Consider the following 26,593-nt stretch of genomic DNA (forward strand, 5'->3'; position numbering starts at 1 on the left):
GCTGAAACTTTTACGCTGGTGCAATAAGTTCATTTTGTAAAATATGGCATTTTTAGGGTTTAGTTCTCCTTTAATCTACAGTGGCCATAATAAGCTTAATAATAATAGTTTGTTTGGTCCTTGTAATTGTTAAAATAATGTGAAAAGATTTTCAGTTTTTGAGTTGATTTTTTTGTTTTGTTTTAGGAGTTCTAGCATTTGTATTAATGTATGTTTATTCTTTTTATACACTGCTGCATCTATATGCAGCACGGGACATATTAAACAATGCATTAATAGTACAGACAAAAAAAATAAATACAAAGTAGAACCCCCATTCTATGTTTTTCAGGGGACCAAAAAAAAAAATGGTAAAATTGAGGTTTCACTGCAAAATAAATATTGAATATATAAAATTATGTTCAAAAATGTAGAGATACAGGTGGAGGGAAGTCCTGTCCTTTAGCTTACAATTTAACTGAGTGGGTAACGTACAGGCACAAATTGTATGATAATGGGTTTTACCACCAGTGATTCACATTATTGCCTATGGGAAAGCTTTTACAGGAGATTTGTCGCCCGCAGAAGCAGAGATTTATCGCTAGCGATTAATTTCCTGGTGTGCCATTGCCCTTAGGATGGAACTGCTTTGAGACAGCTATTGTTTCTCCCCTTCCCATTGTATTCTACCACAATCCTTTTGTGTTTGCAGTGCTAAAAATAAAAATAAAAAGCAGGGGTTTTCCTGCTCATGTCTACCACTAGGCCATAGACTATACTGAGAATCGCCCCTGCTAAAACTCATGTAGTGTCTTAACAAAGCCAATTATCACTATTGTCTATTTTGTAGCCATGACAAGTATCAGCTGCTAGTAGCTCTGTATGTCTTCACCCTTAGGGCCAGGGCACACGCTGCTATTTCGGGATATTAGTCGCCCAGCGACAAATCGCTTCTTCTTCAGGCGACTAATCTCCCCGAACTGCTTTCCCGCTGGCTAGAATGTGAATCGCCAGCAGGATGGCAGTCGGATCACTTCAGCTTTCCGAAGTTGCACAAAGTTTCCTTGTGAGGCAACTTCGGGTGACTTCGGAAAACGAAGCTCTCCGGCGATTTACATTCTAGCTGGCGGGAAGGCAGTTCGGGGAGATTAGTTGTCCGAAGAAGAAGCGATTTGTCGCTGGGCGACAAATCTCCCGAAATAGCCACGTGTGCCCTTACCCTTAGGGTGGTGGCACACAGATAGATTTAGTCGCTAGAGATAAATCTTCTCTACTGCGAGCGATTAATCTCCCCAAAATTATCTGTTCCCTGCTTCTTAGGTGTGGAAGGTGTCAATAAGGCCCCTGTGTCCCCCCATTCTAGGCTGGAGGACAGGCTCTAAACGGTTAAAACATTACATTTTCTCTGTCATCATAGGGGGACACAGGGACCATGTGGTTAAGCTCCACTCGCCAGGAGGCAGGACACTTACTACTTGTACTACTACTACTATTTGTGGGCATGCCCATCTGGCTTAACCCCACACTCTGACCTTATACAATCAGTTTTTTAAGTGTCCTGCTACCAGGAGGATGGACTCCAGCTGATATCTGTCAGGTCCTGACTGATAACTAATTCTACTTAGGAGCAGGATTGTCTACTGCCTAGTAGCATAGCCCTGACTAAAAGCAGCACCGGAGTCATTTCTAGCCTGTCAGGCTAGAACAACTACCCAGACCCTTCCTGCGAAGTTTATTCAAGGGCAGATGGTCTGGCCGGTTGTGCACGAGGTGAGTAACTGCATACCAGCTCACCTCACTCCCCCCTCCTTTTCTAAGGCTTTACTACTTGTTCCTCCGCCTTGGGCTTCCTCTCTAGGCTTAGCACTGTGCACACCTTTACAAAAGCAAACTCTTCTCTCCCTTGACTCTCTCTCACCACAATCGATGCTTTTATTGAGCATTGGACATCCCTTTCCCTCAGCGCATCTGCATTTAGACCCTAAGGGCAGGAGAAGGGGAGACTTGGTGCATGCCGCAGTCGGACGCATCGCACTTCCACGTTCCGGTGGCCATCTTGTGTGCCTTTTTCTTCACCTTGCTGCGCACCGGACGGCTCACAGCACCGCTCCAGTGCACACGGAACAGAGATAGGAGCCCTGACTAGAGCCTTCTGTGTCTGCTTAGTTTTTTGCCTGCACTACAAGCCAAATTAAGCTGCCCTGTGGACAGGGGGAGCCAGTTTGCAGGTCTTGTTCAAAGGGGCAGGGAATAGTACCCGCTCCAGGTGTTACCACAAGCCCAGCAGCAACGGAGAACTCTGCTATGGAAGGTAATTCCCAGCAACAAGGGCCCAGTACTGTTTCTGACATACCAGCTCCACTGTGGGCCATTCAACTGACTCAGTCACTAGCTTCCCTGCAGGAACTTCCCTCCATCGCTGACAATCTAGGAAGGGTGTTGGTCAAACTAGACCACAAAACAAGCGGCAAACGCAAGCTGGCAGACAGCGCTAAAGCTGACACCACTCGCCACACCTTATCTGAGGAATCATCAGCTGAACAGGCCTCTTCTCACTCGGAGGGAGAGCTACCACCATCTGACATCTCATCAGATGAAGAGGAGTTAAATTTAGAGGACCACAGAGACCGTGATATTCACGTGGAGGGTATTATTAAGGGTGTTCTAGAAGTGTTAAATATCTCTCAAACACCTAAGTCATAGGAGGATTCTGGCTTGTTCAAGAGAAAGCATAAGTCCAAGATCTTTTTTTTCCCTCTCACGAACATCTCCTTAGCATAATTCAGGAGGAGTGGAGTTCACCAGAACGAAAATTTCAGGTGACCAGGAAATTTTCAAAATCCTATAATTTTCCGTAGGAATTGGTGGACAAGTGGGCTAATCCTCCAGCAGTGGACGCACTGGTGCCAAGTCCACTACTTTGCCCGTCACAGATGCGGCAGCCTTCAAAGATCCGTCCGACAGACAAATGGAGGGATTCCTAAGGTCAATTTACTCTTCGTCTGGCTCAGCCTTACGCCCATGTCTGGCCTCGGCCTGGGAGGCCAGAGCTATAGAAGCTTGGTCCGAATCCCTTATCATAGACATCCAAGAGGGAGTTCCTAGAACCGACCTCTTACCATCAGCACAAGCGATAGCAGAAGCGTCAGCCTACCTGTGTGACACCGCACTAAACACATCACATATTATGGCTCGTACTTCAGCTCTTTCCATTGCGGCACGCAGAACACTGTGGCTAAAAAATTGGTTTGCAGACTTTAGTTTCAAGAAGTCCCGTTACACAGGAAGAAACAACTCACCACATCGCTCAAACTTTCGAGCCAAGTCAAATGACAAAAATCACACACACTGGAAGTCCAACCGACCCAATAACAAACCCACTATAGACAAGTCTACGTCAGCCTGATGGGCCACACCCCCAGAGTCGGGGGAGCGTATTGGGGGCAGGTTGCTTCGATTCCGGGCGGTGTGAAACAACCACTGTTCAGATCCGTAGGTAAAGGAGATAATATCCGAGGGATACCACCTAGATTTTTCAGCCAAGAAAAGATTCATCATGTCCAGAGTACCGTCAGACCCCACAAGGCAAGTGCCTTCTTAGAGTGCATCACCAGCATGGAACAAGCCGGAGTGATACTTACAGTACCATACTCGGAGAGATTCTCCGGGTTCTATTCCAACATTTTCATAGTGCCAAAGAAAAACTGATAATTCAGACCCAGATCTCAAGCAACTAAACAAGTTTATCAGGTCCGTCCGATTCAAAATGGAGACCTTGAGATCTGTGATTCTAGGGATGGAGCAAGAACAACTGATGATGTCTATTGATATCAAGAATGCATACCTCCACGTACCAATCTGGACCCCGCTCCACCGTTTCCTTCGGTTCACATTCACGAACCGCCATTACCAGTTTGTGGCACTACCATTTGGACTCTCGTCAGCCCCCGGAGTGTTCACAAAACGAATGGCAGTTTCAGCGGCAGCCTTATGTCTGCAAAGTCACACCTTATCTTCTACAGAGCTTCGGCTGTACTATAAACTGGTCAAAGTTCAATCTGCAGCCCAGTCACCAGATGACATTTCTGAGCCTCAAATTCAACACCATCACTCAAATGGTGCACCTCCCCGTAGACAAGCAAGCCAAGATCAGAAATCAGGTCCGTCTACTTCTCCGCGACCAGAGACCAACAGTACATCTGGGAATGCAAGTTCTGGGGCTGATGGGGCCATAGAAGCCATCCCATTTGCTCAAATTCAATTACAAGCTCTGTAAGCGAACATTCTAACCTCATGGAAAGGAGGAGCGCTGACTCCCAAACTCAACCTGTCCCAATCGACGAGTAGCCCTCCAGTGCTGGCTATGACAGACCAACCTCGCCCACGAGCAATCCTGGGCAACGCCTAATTGGAACATGATCTCCACTGATGCCAGCCTTCAACATGGGACAACCTCTCAGCCCAAGGGCAGTGGTCTCAAGGGGAGTCCAGACTCCCAATAAACATTCTAGTGTTGCAAACGGCAAGGCTGGCCCTAGTCGAATGGACAGAACTACTGCAAACAAAACCGGTTCAAGTGCAAAGCGACAATGCCACCGCATTGGCGTACATAAACTACCAGGAATATACTCGCATCAAGGCTGCACTGATGGAAGCGCTTATTTGGGTGGAAATCAACGGAGAGAAGCTATATCTTATCCACATTCCGGGAGTGTTAAATACCAAAGCAGATTATTTAAGCAGAAATCGCCTGGATCCGGAGAATGGGAACTTCACCCAGACACATTCTCAGAACTAGTTAACCAATGGGGACAGCCACAGATCGATCTAATTTTATTAGAGGAAAAGTTTACTCTTACACCAATAAATAAATACTCAGACTCTGCAGTCACGCAAGGTATCGGTTAGTTATAATAAAGAAAAGAAAAAAGGGACCTTGTTTAGTAACTGTATCAACACTACACCTCTGTATTTCACCCACCTCTCTCCACGATTAGTTTCAGTTTGTTATGCAATTTAAAGGAAACCTTAATTGTTACAATAACCCAAACAGAAACTATGTTGACAATCTTTGAAATGAACTGATAACACCAGATTAACACGTTACAAAGTTGCTTATTGTTTAAAGTCTAGTGGAACTGACTCTTCTCTGCAGAATATGACAATTCATATGCCGTATTCACCTTCAAACACCTTTAACAATTAATTCTAATAAGAACCTTTACACTTGGTATTGTCCGTTATTTTATTCCAGTTTAACCCACACGGTCAATAACCAGTTGAACTAAAGATTGGGAGTTCGTTACTCCCTATTAAATTACTTATGATTAAAGGTGCCGTTTGTCTTGTGAGGATTCAAGTTCATTCAAAAAGATTCAATTCACTCTCAATATTCTTAGCCAATTTAACCAATAAGGGTTGACAATTATAATTCATAAATATAAAGTGACCTGTGCAATTAGTTCAAAGTTGATTAATTTTTATATGCTCTATTTAATAAAGTGCCATGTGCAATCAATTAGTTCACCATTCCATTTAGTGATTAGTGCATAAATTAATTAAAATCTGAGAGTTAATCCTTATGGTCATATTAAAAAACCCCTGGTTATCGATCTCTGGTTAAAATTGAGAAAGGTGAAATTGTATAGAGGGTGGAGTTGCTCCCAAGATTCTAGCTATAATTTTTCTAAGTCCCTAGGAGCACCAGAAAGATGTAGAACGACAGGACCTGTAGGCCCTGGCATTTCAGGTACACAGAGGCTCAATCAGCCCACACAGAGGCCCAAACAGCCCCCACTAGCCCACTAAATACTGACTTTCTATGGCACCTTATAGCAGCCCCTCTGGCATTTGCCAGAACCCACAGATTGCCAGTCCGGCCCTGGGCGGAAGCAAGGCTTAGCAGAGGAAGTTATCCCTACAATGCTAAAGGCTCGCAATCCTACATTCTCGAAATCCTACCACCGAGTCTGGCAATCCTACCGAAGTTGGTGTGAAGAATCCAATCTACCCTTCCTTGAACTCAACTTTCAATGATTTATATCATTCCTGCAGCGGGGCCTCCGGTTGGGACTAAAGCTCATTTCTCTGAAGGTACACGTGTCAACTCCGTCGGTCCTATTCCAGTCCCGATTAGCCCTAGATGACACAGTTCGTACATTTCTACAGGGAGTGGCGCATGTGGTACCTCCATATCATCATCCGATACCAGGCTGGGATTTAAATGTTGTACTTGAAGCTCTACTTGATCCTCGGTTTGAACTGCTGGGATCTATGTCAGACACATCGCTCACCTGGAAAGTGGTGTTTCTAGTGGCAATAGCATGAACCAGAAGGGTGTCTGAACTAAGTACACTGTCATCTGATCCTTCTTTCCTGATATTCCACAAAGATAAGGCAGTCCTACGCACGGTCCCTTCCTTCCTTCCCAAGGCGGTGTCATCCTTCCACATCAACCGAGAGATTGTAGTTCCTTCTCTCTGTCCGGATTCGAAGAATGACAAGGAACGACGGCTACACAACATAGATGTAGTTAAAGCATTACCATGGTACCTTGAAAGGTCGAAGTCTTTTCGACTATCTCAATCACTGTTTGTGCTACCAAGTGGTCCCCGCCGGGGTCAAGCTGCATCAAAAGCCACCATCGCAAGATGGATCAGGTAGACCATCCGTCGGGCTTACCTGTCCAAAGGAAAGACCCCATCTGAAGGTGTTCGGGCTCATTCTACGAGAGCAGTGGGATCTTCCTGGGCATGGAGCAACTCTGCTTCAATGGACCAGATCTGCAGAGCAGCTACCTGGTCTTCCGTGCACACTTTTACAAAATTCTATAGAGTTGAAATGTTTTCTTCAGCTGAAGCATCACTTGGGCGCAAAGTACTTCATTCAGTACTGAAGAAATTGTCAGTTCTACATTCATTCCCTCCCTGCTGTTCTGGGTCTGCTTTAAGTCCCCATGGTCCCTGTCTCCCCCTATGATGATGGAGAAAACAAAATTTTTTATATTCACGTTAAAATTGTTTCTCTGTGATCAATGGGGGGACACAGGGCTTCCCGTACTGACGTTAGTTGTTGACCATTGGTTGCTACGAGATAATTCCCTGATTTACCTTCTACATGTTATGGTTACTACTTATATTTTTTCCCTGTTAGAGCACTTTTTGTGACAAAACTGATTGTATAAGGTCAAAGTGTGGGGTTAAGCCAGATGGGCACGCCCACAAATTTAGTAGTAAGTGTCCTGCCTCCTGTAGGGTGGAGCTTAACCCCATGGTCCCCGTGTCCCCCTATTGATCACAGAGAAACAATTTTAACGGTGAGTATAAAAAAATGTATTTTCTTTTCTTGGCATTATCCTCCTGCTCTGTGCTCCGCTTTTACTTAATATTCTCAGATTAAGGTTGCAGACACTCCCTCTCTACTTTCAAATTAACAATTTCAAGTTGCTATAAATGCATAACCAGTGAAGTCTCAATATCCAATGAACCAAGATTGTACCAAGCACAGTAATGACGGTGGTAATGTTATGCTCATGGGTATGTACAAAGTCATATCTGTGTGTATTTTACAGGATTTGTACAATGATCTAGTGTTAAAAGAATTCTGTGACGGACTTGTGTATCAAGTAGAAGCATTGGAATGGTGCATACAACACAACAGGTATTGCAGCTTTGTGTTCTAGTTTTATTTACTGCTAATCTGTTTTCTTTGCATAAAATCGTTTATAGATTCAGCCAAATCCTCCCCAATAGATTTGTCCAAACCAAATCCGATCCCTAAATTTGCATATTCTCATTTGACAGATAAAAATATTGCATCAGTTGTCCGGAGATGTAAAGTCACTTAACTTTATAATGGTTCGGATTTGGAATAACTGCACACATAGCATTTATCCAAATCTGAATTCTGCTAAAAGTGCTAGGATTTGACAAACTCCAGAGTCAAATCCTTGTTCTACAGTCTACCTTCATTTACTACATGCTTTTTTCCCCTTCTTTATTAATTACTGTTGGCAAGCCTTCTTCTTGAACCATCTCCAGCATAGATATTCTCAGTGAGATGATTTGCAGAAACTGGGAGATCCAGGACAGACCGCATTGTTCGTGTAGTTCTAATCATTTTAGGAATGCACCAAATACACTATTTTGGGATGTGTCCAAGTCCCAAATCTTTCGTCTAGGATTTGAATCATTCGGAACCAAATCCGACACCCCTAATTTGCAACTTCAGTTTCCTTGTCTGTGTGAATAAAAGCCACATGAGTTTAAAGGACCCGTAACATAAAAATGTTATACATTTTTTTTTAATATACTACGAAAAAAACACACCAACACATATCAAACTTTAAAATCGCAAAGTCTTTATTTAGAAATAACTTACTGAAACTCCGATTGCGCTCCTCTTCAGAAACGGCAACAGGGCAACGATCCATCATGCGGCGATCGATTTCTCCTCCCTGGCTATATCCTATAAGGAAGACAGGAAGGAGAAATCGACACTGCACGATGTATCACCCGATCGCCTTTTCTGCAGAGGAAACAAGGAAAAGTTGTGCTCACCACTAATTTTTAAAACCATTAGGCGGGGGTGCAATGAGGCTGTGACCACAAAATACATATAGACAAATACAAGAGTCCTCTGCACTCAACCCATTATCAATATATTTAAGACAGAGATACTTTGTGCATACTGCTACTGAAAAATGCCTTACCCTTTAAACAAAACAGGGATTGTTTGTCCATATATTGCAATAAATTTAAGTCATCCCATATCTGACCAGTCCTACGCTCCATTATCATCTGATTCATTAAGAATTCTATTGCTTCATTATAAATTGCTTAAATATATTGATAATGGGTTGATTTCAGAAAAGACAAATACAAGAGGTCCTCTGCAGAGGAGTGCAAGTGGAGTTTCCGTAAGTTATTTATAAATAAAGACTTCGCGATTTTAAAGTTTAACATGTGTTAGTGTTTTTTTTTCCGTAGTATATGAACACATTTTTTTTTTTTAATTGTTTTATGTTACTGGTCATTTAAGGATTTGATTCAGCCTGGTGCTTGGGGTTGAATCCTGTATCCTTGGTAACTCAAGTAATGTTTTAGTAATGTTTTATTTATTTTTTAGTCAGGGTATTCCTAAAAAGGATGTTCTTCGACACTTGTACGGTTTGGACCGGCATTCTGCACTTTATATCCTTCATCATCTAACTCGCCTCCCAGAACTTAATGAGGAAGAGGTTTTAAAGCTTCTAAAGAAAGGGCAAGCCTCAGCAGGGGATGGTATGTGTAGTTAACAAAACGCCTATGTTCAATATGCTGAAAATATGTATTACCTGTAAACCATTGACTTTTATTTCCATTTTATAAAATCTTTCAGATGCCTCATACCAGCAAGACTGCCATTATTTGATTCCACAGCGCAACACCGTTATGTTCCAGGCATTCTGTGCCATGAAGTATGCCATGTATGCTTTGTGTGTTAATGCTCATAGGCGTACACAGTGCAGAGATTGCCTTCCTCACCTGCTAAACGGATCCTCTGAGGATACCGAATTTCCATGTGTGCCAGAAAAAGAGACCTTAGTTTTTCAAGGTATTATTGAATACAAATACATTTTTGAAATCATTATTGTTGTATAAAATGGAATTGACTTTTTTAAGATTTTTTTGTTTTGTTACAGATCTTTCCGCTTTTTTTGTACAGTATTTTACCAAGTGCCAGTATTATCTACAGTTACTGCCTGCCCCCTTTCGGCTCGAAATTCTGGAGAACATTTTCTCCTTATTGTTTGTATCACTAAGTGACTTAAATAAAGAACCTGCACATTCGGAGGACTATCCTGTCGAGGATGAAGAGGAAGTCAAATTAAATCTGAAAACTGAAGGACTCGGCGTATTGGACAGCAGCCTTGATAAAGGAGAGTCAGTAGCAGTATCTTCACCAATTGAAACCACCCTGAATAAGGATTGTTCTTTCAACAGTGCTGATTTGTCAGGTATCTCAAACGGATCACCTGCTTCCACCGTAGATAGCTCTCAAAGGACACAGCCCATTCTTCCAAGGCCTAGTTTCCTAGACCTGAAACATTTTACAAAAGGATTGTCAGGATTCTTAGCCGATGAAGTGGTCCTTGATCAGTTTTTGAAAATGCTAACAGACCACGTGGAAGAACTTAAAGACTGTTCTCCGTGGAGTGGGCATAACGAGGAGACTAAACTTCTGGAGTGTATGAACCTTTCGGTGACCAAGGAAACATTCAGTAGTAGAGTGCTTCAGCTGTCTAAATATATATCAGATACCCAGTGGAGATACAATGTAGTAATGAGCAATAGAAATACAGGTAAGTTTATGTTTACTCTTACATCAAAACTAGTTGTCTGCAACATGATCTTAAAGGGATTGTTCAACTTTAAATTAACTTTTAGTATGATGTAGAAAGTGATATTCTGAGACCATTTGCATTTGATTTACATTTTTATTATTTGTGGTGTTATTTAGCTTTATTTTCAGCAGCTCTCCGGTTTGCGATTTAGTTGTTAGGGTCCAAGTTACCCTAACAACTAGAGGCTCGAATAGAAAGATGAGTAATAAAAAGTAGCAATAACAATATATTTGTAGCTTTACAGAGCATACGTTTTTCTAGATGGTTCAGTGACCTCCATTTGAAAGCTGAAAAGTGTCAGAAGAAGATAAATACTGCAGAGCAATTTAAAAGTTGCTTACAATTAGCCATTCTATAATATACTAAAAGTGGTGGACCACCGCTTTAAGTATGACACATTAAATAAACCTAATTTCTTTGCCTGATTTAGTCAAGTCTATAATATACTAAAAGTTAACTTTAAGGTGGACCACCCCTTTAAGTGTGACGCATTACAGTAAACCTAGTTTCTTTGCCTGGTTTAGTCAAGTCGGACTGATTAAGGTATCTGAAGTCGGCCTGAGAGCCAACTACGTGAATAGACACAGACCTCGACTAAAGAGTTTCTGCCCTTGCCTGATCAAAATCTGAATAGCTCTGACCATATATTGGTCAAAAAGAAAATAGATTGGACCTAGTTGGCTAAATAAGCAGTCAGTTTAAGCTTATGCGTTGCAAAGATGACCTATTTATAACATATTTTGCAGTTGTTATAGCTAGTGATACTATATGATTTCATGAATTTTTCTAGAGGAGGAGCTTTTTTCCTCAAGGCGGCCACATCGGACTTTTAAAGCCTCCAGTTTTCGAAGGAGAAATAGGAAGATCAAAGGAGGTTAGTAGATATATCGCTGCACCATGAATAAGGGTTAATGAGGTTTTTATTCTTTGGCCACTTACAGAACTCGGAACACCATGTAATATGTAAGTCTGTGCTTTTATTTGTTGCCATTGCAATGATTCCTAATCCTTTCTTTTGCTTTCCTATTATTTTTACAGCGAACAAAAAGCAGATGGAGAGCACAAGTAGTGAGTTGAGCACTTCAGGTAATTAACTGATCTTAGCAGGTAAATTACATTTATAAAGATATATGTATACCTTGCACCAGCAAGGCGCTCCCTGATGCAATAGGGCAATGGTTTTGCCATTTAGTGGGCCAGTTATTCTTAGGGTGGAACCATATTATAATAAAATGATGATGTCTTGCATAGAAGTCAGTCCAGCAGACTATTTTGTTATAAGGTAAAACTTTTGAAATTAAACAAAAGTGTTACCTTTATTGTTAACTAGGATGATAATTAAAGAACGTTTTAAGAACATTTCAGTTCCTTCTTTACCTGGCTAAGCACATATAGACATTTCAAGCCCATCACCACTGATTGGACATTTCTCTGTAAAGATGTACAGACACGGGGAACACATGATTGCATGGTATGACAGTACCTGCATAAATCATCGGGGCTATATCATTGAGAAACTCACTATCCCCAAGCAGAATCGATAATTCCAACAAACCTACCTGGCTGGAATATAAGGGATCCTTCAGGTGTGGAGTAAAAAGATGCATTACGTGTAAATTCATAAATATTGGTGACCGTTTTTCTTCCCACATCACTGTAAGAAATACAAAATAATCAATAGATTATTTGCAATACTCATCACGTTGTCTATCTCATCTCATGTCGCAAGTGCAGCATCCAATATGTTGGCCAAACGAGTAGAGAACATATTAACAACATTAAAAATAAAACTGCAACAAATGTAGCCATACATTTTGCTAATTGTGTCTCTGGAGATCTAGATTATTTTTCCTTACAAGGCATTCAAAGACTTATACCGGACCAATGAGGAGGGGCATATCGCATTATTAGGGGGATATGGGTTATAGGAAAAACCCAGGCACTAGCACCTTTAGATTTGTAGGAATGTTGGTACCATGGGTATAAAACAGTAGGCCAACTTGGGCTGTAAGCATTTGGTGCAGTCTTAATGTAGCCTAGCAAATATGATCAGCAATATCAGCACCTCAGTGGGTGACAGATCCTTCCTTTTGTTGACTTGTTCTCTTTGAATATTGAAATTATTTAGAAAAAATACACTTATGTTTTTCCCTTTTTTTATAATTTTGCTCTAGAAAGCTGCGCAAGCAACCTGTCTGCAGTAGCCGAGGCTGATCCCAGTATGCAATCACGACAGCGTAACCTTTTGATTCCCATGATGCTGTCCCCTCCTGAATCTCTCTTGATTTCTTGTATTCTAAGAGGAAACTACCCTGAAGCCCATCAGGTGAGTGTTTCATTTCATTCACAGCTACCGCTCCTAAACCTCATACTAAATATTGTGAACTTTGGGGACGCACCAAAAATCACATTCATTTTGTTTTTTTATAACATGTTTCGGGTGTTAATTCTTTTATCAAGTGTGTTCCATTTGAATGTGTCTGCATTTTATTTTTATTTATAGGCAAACCTGCAGATGTTTGCTGATGCTGACATTACATCATTACCCCCATTTATTATGATGCTATTTAATTGCACAACCTTTAATAGCGTTCACTTATTTATAGGGATGCACCGAATCCACTTTTTTGGATTCGGCCGAACCCCCGAATCCTTCGTGAAAGATTTGGCCGAAAAACATTTTTTACTTCCTTGTTTTCTGACAAAAAGTCATGCAATTTCCCTCCCGCCCCTAATTTGCATATGCAAATTAGGATTCGTATTCGGTTCGGCTGGGCAGAAGGATTCGGCCGAATCCGAATCCTGCTGAAAAAGGCCGAATCCCGAACCGAATCCTGGATTCGGTGCATCCCTACTTATTTATCTGTCACATTAGTGGCTCGGATTTTATTTATTTTATGTTGTGTATAAGTTATATTCATCTGTTTACCTTGTCCACCTTTTCAATGAACATTATTCCTTATTGCATTACTAATGGACATTTTCATTATTGCATTATTAAACTAGCCACAGACATTCTGAACAATTACAGTAAGGGGCAGATTTATTAGGGTTTTTTTAATTTTCTTTTTTTTTTTTTTTTGGTCAAAACTCTCAAATTTGAATTGTGAATTATCCAAACTCAATTCGAGTTTTAATTCAGATTTTGAGATTTATCATAATCTGGCCCTTTAAGAACTTGAATTCGATTCTAGTTTTTGGGTTCGTCAGAGCTGAGAACTTGATTTTAAAAGTGGACCTGTCTGTATAATAAAAGTCCTTTTCAAATTAAACATGAAAACCAAATTCTTTTTTTTTATTAATGCATTCATATAGCTGTTGTAAGCTCATTTAAAAATCTCAGCTGTCAATCAAATATTGCCTGCTCCTCCTCAATGCCTTAGGTGTAAGAGGCAGGGCAGACAATTACTTTCACTTTCCATTCAGCAATTCCTAAATGTCACTGCTCTCCCCACATTCCCCCGTTCTCTTTAACATTTAATTGTATAACCAGGGCATGGGGATGGACATCAGGTCCCCCATTCCAGTGCACAAACAAGACTTTGGGATGATACAAGACTTGCCTTAATAACAGTGTCCACAAAATGGCTCCTGCCTGTTTGTTATAATTTTGAATTCCCAGACTGAAGGAATATATTATTCAAATAATTTATACAGTGTAATTAAAGTTTATTTTGCTTGACTAACATGATAAAATAGGATTAGGAACAATGTTTTTTGGGTGATGGGTCCCCTAAATTTTGATTGGTCGAATTTCGAGTTTAAAAAATTCAAACCCTTGATAAATGTGCCCCCAAATGTTGATGACTTATGTCAGTCTGTGTGCTAATTTACGGTCTATCCGAAACATTTTATAAAACCTTTGTATTATGTCTTGATTTTTTTTTAAAATGTACATAAAAACTGTATCGGAGGGGCCATCTTTGTAGCAAATACAATAAAATTGTGCCTTTCTTCCATTAAGATGCATTGCCTTTATGTCATGCAAATCCTGTTGGGAAGAAAAATATCCAGAATGGTTAATTTTTTTCTGTAGAAAGACCTTGTTTTGGGAAAAAATGATCTTGTCTTACATAGAATAAACAGCAGTTAACTGGATTGTATGTCTGCAGGTTGCACTGATGTTTAATCTCCAATCTACCTCAAGCTACGGGGAGTTGATATTCATGGAGCGTTACCAAGATGTTGTGCGAGAGTTGTCCAGAGTCGAGCAAAGGATTGAAAACCAGACTTCAGAGAGCGGTGCCAGGAAGCTGAGCAATAGTCGCTCCACCCTGCAAGCCATTGGCAGTGCTGCTGCAGCAGGTGATTTTGCTGGCTTTGCTTTTAAAGAACATGTAAAGTCATTTTTTGCTTTTAAAGAGGATGTAAAGTCATTTTTTTAAATATACAGTTAGGCCCATACATATCTGGACAGAGAGAACTTTTTTTCTAATTTTGGTTCTGTACATCACCACAATAAATTTTAAATAAAACAACTCAGATGCAGTTGAACTGCAGACTTTCAGCTTTAACTCAGTGGGTTGAACAAAAAGATTGTATAAAAATGTGAGGGACTACAGCCTTTTTTTTAACACAATCTCTTCATTTCAGGGGCTAAAAAGTAATTGGACCAGGGGCTCAAAAGTAATTGGACTCAAAATGCTATTTCATGGGCAGGTGTGGGCAATTCCATGTTATGTCGTTATCTATGAAGCAGATAAAAGCTCTGGAGTTGATTTGAGAGGGGGGGGGCTTGTATGTAGAAGATTTTGCTGAGAACAGACAACATGCGGTCAAAGGAGCTCTCTATGCAGGTGAAAGAAGCCATCCTTAAGCTGCAAAAAACAGAAAAAACATCTGAGAAATTGCTACAATATTAGGAGTGGCAAAATCTACAGTTTGGTACATCCTGAGAAAGAAAGAAAACACTGGTGAACTCAGCAACGCAAAAAGGCCTGGACATCCACAAAAGAAAACAGTGGTGGATGATCGCAAAATCATTTCCATAGTGAAGAGAAACCCCTTCACAACAAACAAATGAACAACACTCTCCAGGAGGTAGGTGTATCGAAAAAAAAAAAAAAAATCTATAAAAGCCAGCACAGTTCTGGAAAAACATTCTTTGGACAGATAAAACCAAGATCAACCTCTCCCAGAATGATGGCAAGAATAAAGTATGGAGAAGGTGTGGAACAGCTCATGATCAAAAGCAGGGATCCCCAACCATTAGCTCGCGAGCAACATGTTGCTCCTCAACCCCTTGGATGTTGCTCCCAGTGGCCTCAAAGCTGGAGCTGATTTTTGAATTCCAGGCTTGGAGGCAAGTTTTGGTTGTATAAAAACCAGCTGTACTGCCGAACAGAACCTCAAGTAGGCTGCCAGTCCACATAGGGGCTACCGATAGCCAATCACAGCCCTTATTTGGCAGTGCACCCCCAGGAACTTATGCTTGTGTTGCTCCCCAATTATTTTTACATCTGAATGTTGCTCACGGGTGAAAAAGGTTGGGGACCCCTGATCCAAAGCATACCACATCTCTATAAAACATGGCAGAGGCAGTGTGATGGCTTGGGCGTGCATGGCTGCCAGTGGCACTGGGACACTAGTGTTTATCCATTATGTGACACAGGACAGAAGCAACCAAATTAATTCTGAGGTGTTCAGAGACACACTGTCTGCTCAAATCCAGCTAAATGCAGTCAGATCCAGGAGCAACTCAGGAGTTTATTAAAGCAAAGAAGTGGAATATTCTTGAATGGCCAAGTCAGTCAACTGATCTGAACCCAATTGAGCTGCATTTCACTTGTTGAAGACTAAACTTCGGACAGAAAGGCCAGCAAATAAACAGCAACTGAAAGCCGCTGCAGTAAAGGCCTGGCAGAGCAGTAAAAAGCAGGAAACCCAGAATCTGGTGATGTCCATGAGTTCAAGACTTCAGGCTGTCATTGCCAGCAAAGGGTTTTCAACCAATTATTAGAAATGAACATTTTATTTTAAGTTTTTTAATTCGTTCAATTACTTTTGAGCCCCTGAAATGAATTGTGATTGTATTAAAAAAAGGCTTTAGTCCCTCACATTTTTATACAATCTTCATTTAAAATTCATTGTGGTAATGTACAGAACCAAAATTAGACAACAAAATTTGTCTGTCCAAATATTTATGGACCTAACTGTATGTATAGATTCTAAGTAAAAAGTAAGGGGCATTTGCCTGGGGTAACAGGGGTCTATGGGGGTAAGGTGTGTGTTTTTTTTTTTTTTTGTTTTTTTTTTAATAAGGGGTTTGTTTCTCTTTTAAAGGACTAGTAACATCAACATTTTCTTTTTTTTTTTTTTTTTTAATTTGTTAGTATACATGAAACACAAAGACAAATTAAACTTTGATCCATCGTGCGGCGCTTGATTTCCCTGCCTTCCTTATAGGAGATAGCCAGGGAGGAGAAATCGAGCGCCGCACAATGGCTCGTCGTCCTGACGCCTTTTCTGAAGAGGAGCGCAAGCAGAGTTTCGGTAAGTTACTTCTTAATAAAGACTTAGCGATTTCAAAGTATATTTTGTCTTTGTGGTTTTTTTTTCGTTGTATACTATAGAGTTTTGATGTTTTTTGTGTTGAAATCTATTTTTTTTTTTTTTTTTTTTTTTAGCTTTGAGACAAAATATATTTTAAGTTTGCTACAATTAGATTTGTTTTTTCCCCAGGTATGGTGTTTTATTCCATTTCTGATGTGACAGATAAGCTGCTTGCTCCTGCTGAAGGGCCAATACCCACACTGCAAGATGACTTCTGGGCCAAAAGTGCTCGCTTGGAAAAGTCTGATCCCTGGAGGCACGTGTTAGAGGAGCTGAATCCTTCAGCAATGGCAGCCTTTGACTTAGCCTGCACTCAAGCCCATCTCTGGAAAACATGCAAGCAGCTACTGGAAACTGCAGAGAGGCGTCTGAACTGCAGCCTGGAAACTAAAGGTAATGGGGAATGGTAAAGGTTTGGCTTGTTTGCCATAAGTACATCAATGTAGGACTGAAATTTGTGTTGTTTTATGTGCCACATATTGCTAATAATAGGCATGCATGGTTATTTTTCACATGGAGTTAATATAGAGGCAACAATAGAAACAGAAGGGAACCAAAACAGAAATCACTGTTGAAAACTCATTAAAGTGGTCCTAGTGCCCCAGCCCCTTGGCTCGTGGAAGAGGACAACATTTTGGGCACTCAAAGGATTCACAAACACGCCATCAAATAGTGTAAAATTAATTCATGAAGATTCTCCATTATTTCGTGCCTAATAAAAATGTCATTCTAAGCATCTTTTCTATATGCATTCATTTTAAGATTTCGCTGGGTTGTAATGTTATTTGTAGATGAGATTTACACATACTCCTTCAACAATGTAGCTGAAGTCCGTTCCCTCTAAAAGTGATACTGACACAAAAACAAAAACACAGCTTTTCACGCCAGAATGGGCATCAAGTCAGTCTGTGTGGCACAGCGCCTAGAGTGCCTGCTTTCCGCCCGTGGAGTCCTGAGTTCAAATCTTGGGTGGGTGATTTCAGATGGCTTCTGGACTTCAAGGTTTGCCAGTCCACCTTAACTATCCCAATGAGAGAGCTTTTTTAAATACAGAGTCCTTCCCCATACGATGCCAATAGTGACACCCCACCAACGGTCTTTTTCTCCATCATTACATAAGTTAGCACGGGATCCGGAGAGGACTTTGATCGCTCCGAAGTCAAGCTTTCGTCAGATTCAGACCAAGAGCGGCTGGAGTCAAACCAGTTTCTTACACCCCCAGTGGACAATCCCTACATCCTGGTTTTCCGAGAGCACCACTCTTTCCGTCTCCAACTCCATCTCTTCAGGGATTTGATGGATAAAAAGCTACAGAGTCTTCTAGGCTCTGCTTCTGGGCCTCAGACATCTCTTTACACCCTGTCCTAGCCATGGCATGGGTTAGCAGGGCAGTCCAGCCCTAGTTCGACTCCCTACTCACTACCATTACCTCTGGGGCATCTCGCCACAAATTCTATCTATGGGTTTACCAGATTAAAGAGGCAAACGATAATATGCGAGGCTTCACTCGACTTCAGTAGATCATCAGCCTCCTCGGTGGCAGTCTGCAGGTCACTCTGGATAAAACTGTGGTCAGCAGACCTTCTTCCAAGAGATCTCTAACCTCCAGTCCCCTAAGGTAGGGCTTCTTTCGGGCTCGACCTGGATAAGATTATCAGCCAAGCAACAGTGGGCTGAGCACCTTGCTACCCCAACCTAAAGCACGCTCCTCCTTACGCAGGGGTGAGTTTTTTTTGTGGGTCTCAGACCAAAATCACTAGATCTTTACCACCACGACAGTCCTTCGCCAACCAAGGACATCGCAATGGTCAGCAGAGACCTCCCTAGCAGAAAAGTAAGCACACTCCCGGGACCGGAGACAAGACCGCCCCACCAGGACGTCGACCTCTTGCGGGCAATCGCAAAGCCAATTGGGGGCAGCCTCGTTCCATTGTTGAACTGTGGGTCACATTCATTCAATACTCTTACATCCATGAGGTGGTAACTCAGGGCTTCATTCAATCTTCCACTCTCAGAGGGATCATTCCTGTACCTGCTGCAGCGGTTACTGCTCTATCCTCTTTGTAGTCCCCAAAGAGGAGGGATCGGTACAGGCCATATGGGATCTCAAGTAACTAAACAAGTTCCTTTGCCAACGAAGATTCGACGTGGAGTCTCTCAGATCAGCCACTACGGCAATATTACCAAGGCAATTCCTAAGTTCTCTCGACATAAAGGATGTATACCTTCATGTCCCCATCCCCCCCGCATCAGGCATATTGTGATTCCCTTCCACAATTGCCACTACCAGTTCACAAGCCTCCCACTGGGGCTAATACCGCCTAAGGGTTTTACAAGATCATGACAGCAGCAATAGCAGTGATTCACATTACGTGTGTTTTTTCATCACCTTTTTCCCAGACGACCTGCTAATCAAGGTTCCCTCCTTCATGGAAGCCCAGAGATCTCTACTCAGGCTATGTAGCCTAGTGGTCTTGATACAGGTTTTATGATGCTGAAGGTCATGAGTATTCTTAGACATCTATGGACATGCTTCACAAGCTAGGCTGAGTCTTAGAGATAATTCTCTAGATTTAACGCCCAGCCAATCCATGGTTTTCCCCTCAGCATTCAGTTCAATACTCAAAATCAGAGAATTACCTTTCTCAAGAGAGGATCAGCTATTACTACATTGGTAGCATTGCTTCTGCAGAAACCTCTACGCTCAGTCAGGTTTTGCATAAAGTACTAGGGCCAGGGTCCCCACCATGGAAACTGTTCAATTCGCCTAATTACATCTGAGGGAGCTCCAGTGGATCATTCTGAGGGTTTGGAAGAGGTAATCCCTCAAGAGATCTGACTCCCCTGCAAGACAAGAACATCCCCCTTCTGTGGTTGGACAATGCCCACCTGTTCTCAGGCAGATCCACAGGAGAACCTCTATTGCGCATACTCACAATAGATGCGAGTCTGTTCGGTGGGGGAGCAGTTCTCGGGGGCTGCTCTGCCTGCAGTCAGTGGAACTCACGGGAAAAGAAACTAGCGGCTTGAGATCCGAGTAATCCTTATAGACCTAATTCATTGGCAGCGGACTGTAAGAGGTCAACTCATACAGATACAGTCCATCAACCCCACGGCGGTAGCCTACATCAACCACCAGAGGGGCACAATAAGCAGAGGAGCACTATATGGAGTTAACCTCATCTTCATATGGACCGAAGCACAGCAGGCCCATCTTCATATGGACCGAAGCACAGTAGGCCCACCTGTCAGCAATTACATGCCAGGGCTTCTAAGCTGGGAAGAGGACTACTTAAACAGATAGTCCCTAGACCAGGGAGAGTGGTCATGAAACGACGAGATCCTTCTTCAGAAATGTGGGTTTCCCAGAGGTGGACCTCATGGCGACCCGGCACAACCGCAGGGTCCCAGCATTTCTGGGCTGATACAGGTATCCACTAGCCAAAACAGCGGGCAACATAAACAGCCAAGTGGCACTTCCTAACCCAAGGGCCAATCCGGCATCCAAGCTCAACAGATCTCAATTGACGGCATGACTCTTGAGAACATAATTCTACCCAAAGGGGGGTCCTCCAAAGCAGTAGTTAACACCAGGTGTGCTACCAGAAAACCAGTCTCGGCAAAGGCCTACCTTTCACCAGTGGTGCATTCAGCACTAGACAGGATTCAAACAATTGTCAACTCCTAATATCCTGGAGTTCCTACAAGAGGGTCTATTCATGGGTTATCTCTAGGCTCTCCTAAGCCACAGGTTTCGGCTCTATCAGTCCTCGCTATCAAGACCTTTATGCAAGAGGTTGCACATATGGCTCCGCCAGTTCAAGTAACGAATCCCTTATGGGACCTCACTTTAGTTCTACGTGCCCTTCAAGACCTTGCATTCAAACTGCTAGACTCGGTACAGCTTCTCTGGCTAATGTGGAAAGCTGTCTTACTTCTGGCTATTGCCTCTGTAAGACACGTCACACTGTTGTACAAACCGCCTCATCTTGTTCTTCTCCATGATAGGGTGGTCCTCCGCACAATTCCTTCCTCGTTCCAAGATTAGTTTCGGATTTCACTGAAACCAAGCAACTACGATACCGACCTGCAGCCCTTCACCTTCCAATCCTAAAGAGAAGGCTCTACACAACCTGGACTCGGTTAGGGCTCTAAGCTCTACTTGCACAGAATTCAGGACATTCGCAAGGTGTACTCCTTCCAGTCATTCCATCAGACCACCAAGATCGAGGGGCGGCCACAAGATCGTCGATTCCCGCTGGATCAAGCAAACAATTCAGCGAGCCTACGTGGCACGAGGTCAAGCGCTACTAGAAAGGCTTACAGCCCTTCCACTAGGGGAATAATATGTTTGGGCCGTTCAGAAGTCAAGCATCAGCAGAACAGCTGTGCATGGCAGCTACATGAACATATGTCCACTAGAATTCTACCGTTTCGATACCGTAGCGGATTCTGACAAGCGTTTTCGGCAAAATGGTGTTTCAAACCGCAGTGGCCATTCCACTTAGGCCTCACTCACCCACCCGGAGGATTTAGGGTACAGCTTTGGTACGTCCCCACTGTCCCTGTGTCCCCCAAGCTGACGATAGAGAAAAGGAGATTTTGTGTACTCACCGTACACTTCAGTCACTTGGGGGACACAGGGCTTCCCTCCCTGGACTGAGGCTCTAATTCTTTCATCAGACACTATACATGTGACGTGAATTATTCAAGTTATTTTTCCTGTTGACTTTAATACAAATTGAAGCATAAGCTCCGCCTGCTGGGGGTATAGCCAGTGGAGGAGGGGCCAGCTTCTCTTTTTATTGTTGTGTCCTGCCTCCTAGTGGTACCAGCTATACCCCACTGTCCCTGTGTCCCGCAAGTGACTGAAGAGAAAGAGATTTAAAGGTGAGTACACAAAATCTCCTTTTCTGGTTGTTAACCCTGAACTCGACAATGCAAGTTTTTTTATTAAATTAGAAACCATTCGCGTTGTCAGTTCATTCGAGGTATACAAAACAACTCCTAAATTCAACTTTTGATAAATAACCTCTTTAAAGGGGTGGTCCACCTTTAAGGTACCTTTAACTATGTTCTAAAACGGCCAATTCTAAGCAACTTTTCAATTGTTTTTCATTATTTATTTTTTATAGTTTTATACTTATTTGCCTTTTTCGTCTGACTCTTTGCAGCTTTAAAATGGGCGTCGCTGACTCCCTTCTAAAAAAACAAATGCTCTGTAAGGCTACAGTTGTATTGTTACTTTTTATTACTGATCCTTCTATTCAGACCTCTCGTATTCATATTCCCGTCTCTTATTCACACCATGGTTGGATGGTTGCTAAGGTAATTTGGACCCTAGTTGCCCATATTGGTTAAGAAGCAAATTAAAGAGCTGCTGAATAAAAAGCTAAATAACTCAAAAACCACAAATAATATAAAAAATGAAAACCAATTGCAAATTGTCTCAGAATATCACTCTGTACATCATACATCATAAATTCACCTGTAGCTTGGGCTGATCATTTTTCACTAATAGTTCTGTTTTTGTAAGTAATTCTTTTCAACATGTCGGTTAGAATTTCTAATGCTACTGAACTGACTACTGAAGTTCAAATATGGCAGCCCTCTCATAGAGGAACATGGGGGATCAGATGGGAAATGTAAAAACATCTGCAAATACTTTTGTGGAAAGATTATAGATAGCATGCAAAGACAATGTTATGACATATAAAAAAGGGCGACTAATCTCGTGATCTCGTTCCTTGTGAGGCAACTTCGACTGGCTGGTAAGTCATGATGAAGTCGAGGTAAATTTTAATCTCAAAATTCATTCATTTTCGGGATTTTCATTTCATTTTCTGGAAATGTGGCACAATCATTGAAAACGAAAGGTAGAATGTGACTTTACTGGATGCTAGATCCCATTCCTGTGCATTCTGTATTTGTTTACTAGTTTGCTTGTTAGCAATAAGACTGAAGCTAATTTGTTTCTGCAGGTCGGAAACCAGACTGTATCCTTGATCATCCTGAGGGAATTCGAGGGCTTGCGGCTGTCCTACAGCAGCTGAGTAAAATCATTAACTATCCCAGCTCTTCTCTTAGCCAGACTGAATTAGGTATTCTGATTTATTCTGCAGAAAAGTTTGCATATTTGCATAATTGCATTAAAATACATATAATTAAAAATGACGTAATATCACTGCCTCAGTCATCTGATAATTACATAACGAATGGAGTGTCCACTTTATTCATTTCTTTATCCTCTTAAATTTCAGAAGAGAGAATAAACAGCCAGTTCAAGTGTAACATCATGGAGCTGTTTCATACGTGCTACCCAGTACTGAATGATGAATGCATCGTGCATGACATTACCTTGGGCTATGAATTGGAACAGATTCTTGCACAGCTAAAAGCTGCAATTGTTTCTCATGGTGAGTAAGCCTTTACAGTTAAACTGTTCACTCAAGATCTTTGGCAGTCAACAAGTACTTAAAAGTAAAAGGCAGTACATCAAGATGTGCTAGAACTTATAGGCTTGGAGTGCCTGTGCTCACTGACTCTTACTATATAATGCATTCTTGTACTTATACCCACTTTGTTTTATTCTATATTGTGCTTGGCCTGCCAGTATTCTCTATATCTTACTGATCGTGGTGCCATTGTAAATTGCTCTCTGTGTATGTCTTTGGTGTGGCAGTGCCTCTACTTCTTACTATATAATTTTCTTTATAGTGCTGTATAGTGCTTGTGGTGCCTTCTCTATATTATGTTCTTGGGAGATCTGTACCTACTGCTCCTTTGTATGTCTTGAGTACGTCACAGTCTCTGCATGTAATGTACTTTAGGTGCCAGAATCTTTTTTTCCCCATAATGTGCTTGTAGTACAGCATTCACAGCTCTCAGTTAAAATTGTACATGTGATGTTAATACCCCCTTCCTGCAGTGCAATATGTTAAGCAAATTTTGCCCCCAATGCTATGGCTTGATTTTCCTGAAAATTGGGTGGAGTTCAAAGGGAATGGCCAAAGGGGGGCAAAATTTTGCAGCAGCGCTACCGCCTCTGTCCTTCGTCTTGGTCTCCCCCTGCCAAAACCATCTTCTGCTGCCTATGTCAGAAGCCATTTAAAATCATGAACGGTCTGCATATTTTTTAATTGATATATATTGCAAAGTTGCTTGAACTTATGTTTACTTTTCAAAAAGCTTAAGTTATTTTTTTTATTTAGAAAAATTCTTAGTTCAGTATGATGAAGCTTATATTAAATTTTCATCTTCGTGATCGTTTCCCTTTATCCAGTGAAACTGACAGCAACCCAGCATTGATTTGAATAAGAGACTGGAATATGAATAGTAGAGGGCCTGAACAAAAAGATCAGTAATAGAAAGTAGCAATTACTATACATTTGTAGCCTTACAGAGAATTTGTTTTTTAGATGGGGTCTGTGACCCAATTTGAAAGCTGGAAAGAGTCAGCGGAAGAAAGCTAATTTATTCAATAACTACAAAAGATAAAGAATGAAGACCAATTGAAAAGTTGCTTAAAATGAGCCATTCTTTAACATATTAAAGGTGTTAAGTTAACGATAATTAACCTTAAAGGAATACTGTCATGGGAAAAAACATTTTTTTCAAAATGAATCAGTTAATAGTGCTGCTCCAGCAGAATTTTGTGCTGAAATCCATTTCTTAAAAGAGCAAACAGATTTTTTTTTTTATATACAATTTTGAAATCTGACATGGGGCTAGACATTTTGTCAATTTCCCAGCTGCCCCAAGTCATGTGACTTGTGCTCTGATAAACTTCAAACACACAATTTACTGCTGTACTGCAAGTTGGAGTGATATTTCCCCTCCTTCCCCCCCCCCCCCCCAGCAGCCAAACAAAAGAACAATGGGAAGGTAACCAGATAACAGCTCCCTAACACAAGATAACAGCTGCCTGGTAGATCTAAGAACAACACTCAATAGTAAAATCCCATGTCCCACTGAGACACATTCAGTTACATTGAGAAGGAAAAACAGCAGCCTGCCAGAAAGCATTTCTCTTCTAAAGTGCAGGCACAAGTCACATGACCAGGGGCAGCTGGGAAATTGATAAAAATGTCTAGCCTCATGTCAGATTTCAAAATTGTATATAAAAAAATCTGTTTGTTCTTTTGAGAAATGGATTTCAGTGCAGAATTCTGCTGGAGTAGCACTATTAACTGATGTGTTTTGAAAAAAAACATGTTTTCCGATGATAAGATCCCTTTAAAAGTGGCCATTCATTAGGATGTGTGGCATCTCAGAGGCAGTTTCAGCAAGCCGGCCTGTGTTCCTAATGAATCCCAGTCAGTCTGTCTAAACTGAAACTTTTACAAGCCAATGACCCTTCTTTGCACTTGTATGGGGCATTGGTTGTAAGTGATTTGGCATTCTCATGATTTTAATAACCCTGAATGCTGCTGCATGGCCACCATAAATGCTGTTTTATTAAGCATCAGCGTATAGACTTGTACAGAACATTCCTTCTCTGAATACTTAGAATCAGTAAAGCAGATTTCATTCAGAATACATTCATTTTAGTCATCCTTGTATTGCTCGTTAATAGATGAGCAAGTGGAACTGGGTAGATTCTAGAGTATTCTTCTAATGCCATTCGGAATAAAATGTATTTTCTCATTTGTTTAGTTAACTTGCAGAATTTCAAGTAACGTCCCTACTTTTGTTTGTTAAAAACAGAACCAAAAGGAAATCCGGTTCAATCACTAATGGACCAGTCCTCCACGAAACCCCAAGATGTGCAAGTGCATCCCGTACGCCAGCAGATGGACCTTCTCTTGAAAAATCTGGATGAACATGGAAACGCTCTAAATGGTCATGGCCCAAAACCTGATAATGTTAAGAAGTTCTTCACTTACATAGACACAATGGCCAAGGTTATAATCCAGAGTATAAATACAGAGCTGGGTAAGTACGTGGAATTTACAGTATATGGGCTGCGTAATTGATGCTGTAATTGTGTTTGTGCTTCTCTGTGGTGGTCCAAATAGAATCCATTTTTGTTATCACTATTTACTAAGTACATTAGAGGACTTTATACCCAGATAGCAGGGGATCCTGTTTCCCATAGAAAATCAATGAACCAGAAACCATCCGTTATCCAAAATAATTGGATATAGTTAGTTAGGCAAAAATGTAATGTATAAAGGCTGGAGTGACTGGATGTCTAACATAATAGCCAGAACACTACTTCCTGCTTTTCAGCTCTCTAACTCTGAGTTAGTCAGCGACTTGAAGGGGGGCCACATGGGACATATCTGTTCAGTGAGTTTGCAATTGATCCTCCGCATTCAGCTCAGATTTAAAAGCAACAGTTATGACCCATGTGCCTCCCCCAAGTGATTGATTGGTTACTGCTTGGTAACCAAGTGGAAACCAAGAGAGCTGAAAAGCAGGAAGTAGTGTTCTGACTATTATGTTAGACATCCAGTCACTCCAGCCTTTATACATTACATTTTTGCCTAACTAAGTATATTAGAAACATTTTTTATTTTGCACAGCCTATCTATTTACCCAGTTTTTTTTTTTTACACTGAACAATTCCTTTGAGTGGCTTGGATGATTTATTGGACAATATCCATCAGTATAGTGATCGTGAACGTTCGCAAAGACGCTTGTGAACCGTAGCTACCATGTTTGCTCCATTTTTGA

At 41.5% G+C, this 26,593-nt stretch overlaps 1 protein-coding gene across 1 annotated transcript in view; it reads left to right on the forward strand.

The window, feature by feature from the left end:
* zfyve26.L (zinc finger FYVE-type containing 26 L homeolog) overlaps positions 1–26,593 on the forward strand; it is a 91,861-nt gene that overhangs the window by 23,550 nt on the left and 41,718 nt on the right. The window contains exons 7-18 of the mRNA XM_018231295.2: positions 7,550–7,638; positions 9,106–9,260; positions 9,358–9,573; positions 9,662–10,321; positions 11,154–11,237; positions 11,402–11,449; positions 12,538–12,689; positions 14,476–14,668; positions 17,045–17,308; positions 22,897–23,016; positions 23,176–23,331; positions 25,622–25,849. Coding sequence (XP_018086784.1) covers positions 7,550–7,638; positions 9,106–9,260; positions 9,358–9,573; positions 9,662–10,321; positions 11,154–11,237; positions 11,402–11,449; positions 12,538–12,689; positions 14,476–14,668; positions 17,045–17,308; positions 22,897–23,016; positions 23,176–23,331; positions 25,622–25,849 — 2,365 coding nt within the window. The remainder of the gene's footprint in view (positions 1–7,549; positions 7,639–9,105; positions 9,261–9,357; positions 9,574–9,661; positions 10,322–11,153; positions 11,238–11,401; positions 11,450–12,537; positions 12,690–14,475; positions 14,669–17,044; positions 17,309–22,896; positions 23,017–23,175; positions 23,332–25,621; positions 25,850–26,593) is intronic.

Source organism: Xenopus laevis, chromosome 8L, assembly GCF_017654675.1.
Source record: "Xenopus laevis strain J_2021 chromosome 8L, Xenopus_laevis_v10.1, whole genome shotgun sequence".
Classification (NCBI taxonomy): Eukaryota; Metazoa; Chordata; class Amphibia; order Anura; family Pipidae; genus Xenopus; species Xenopus laevis.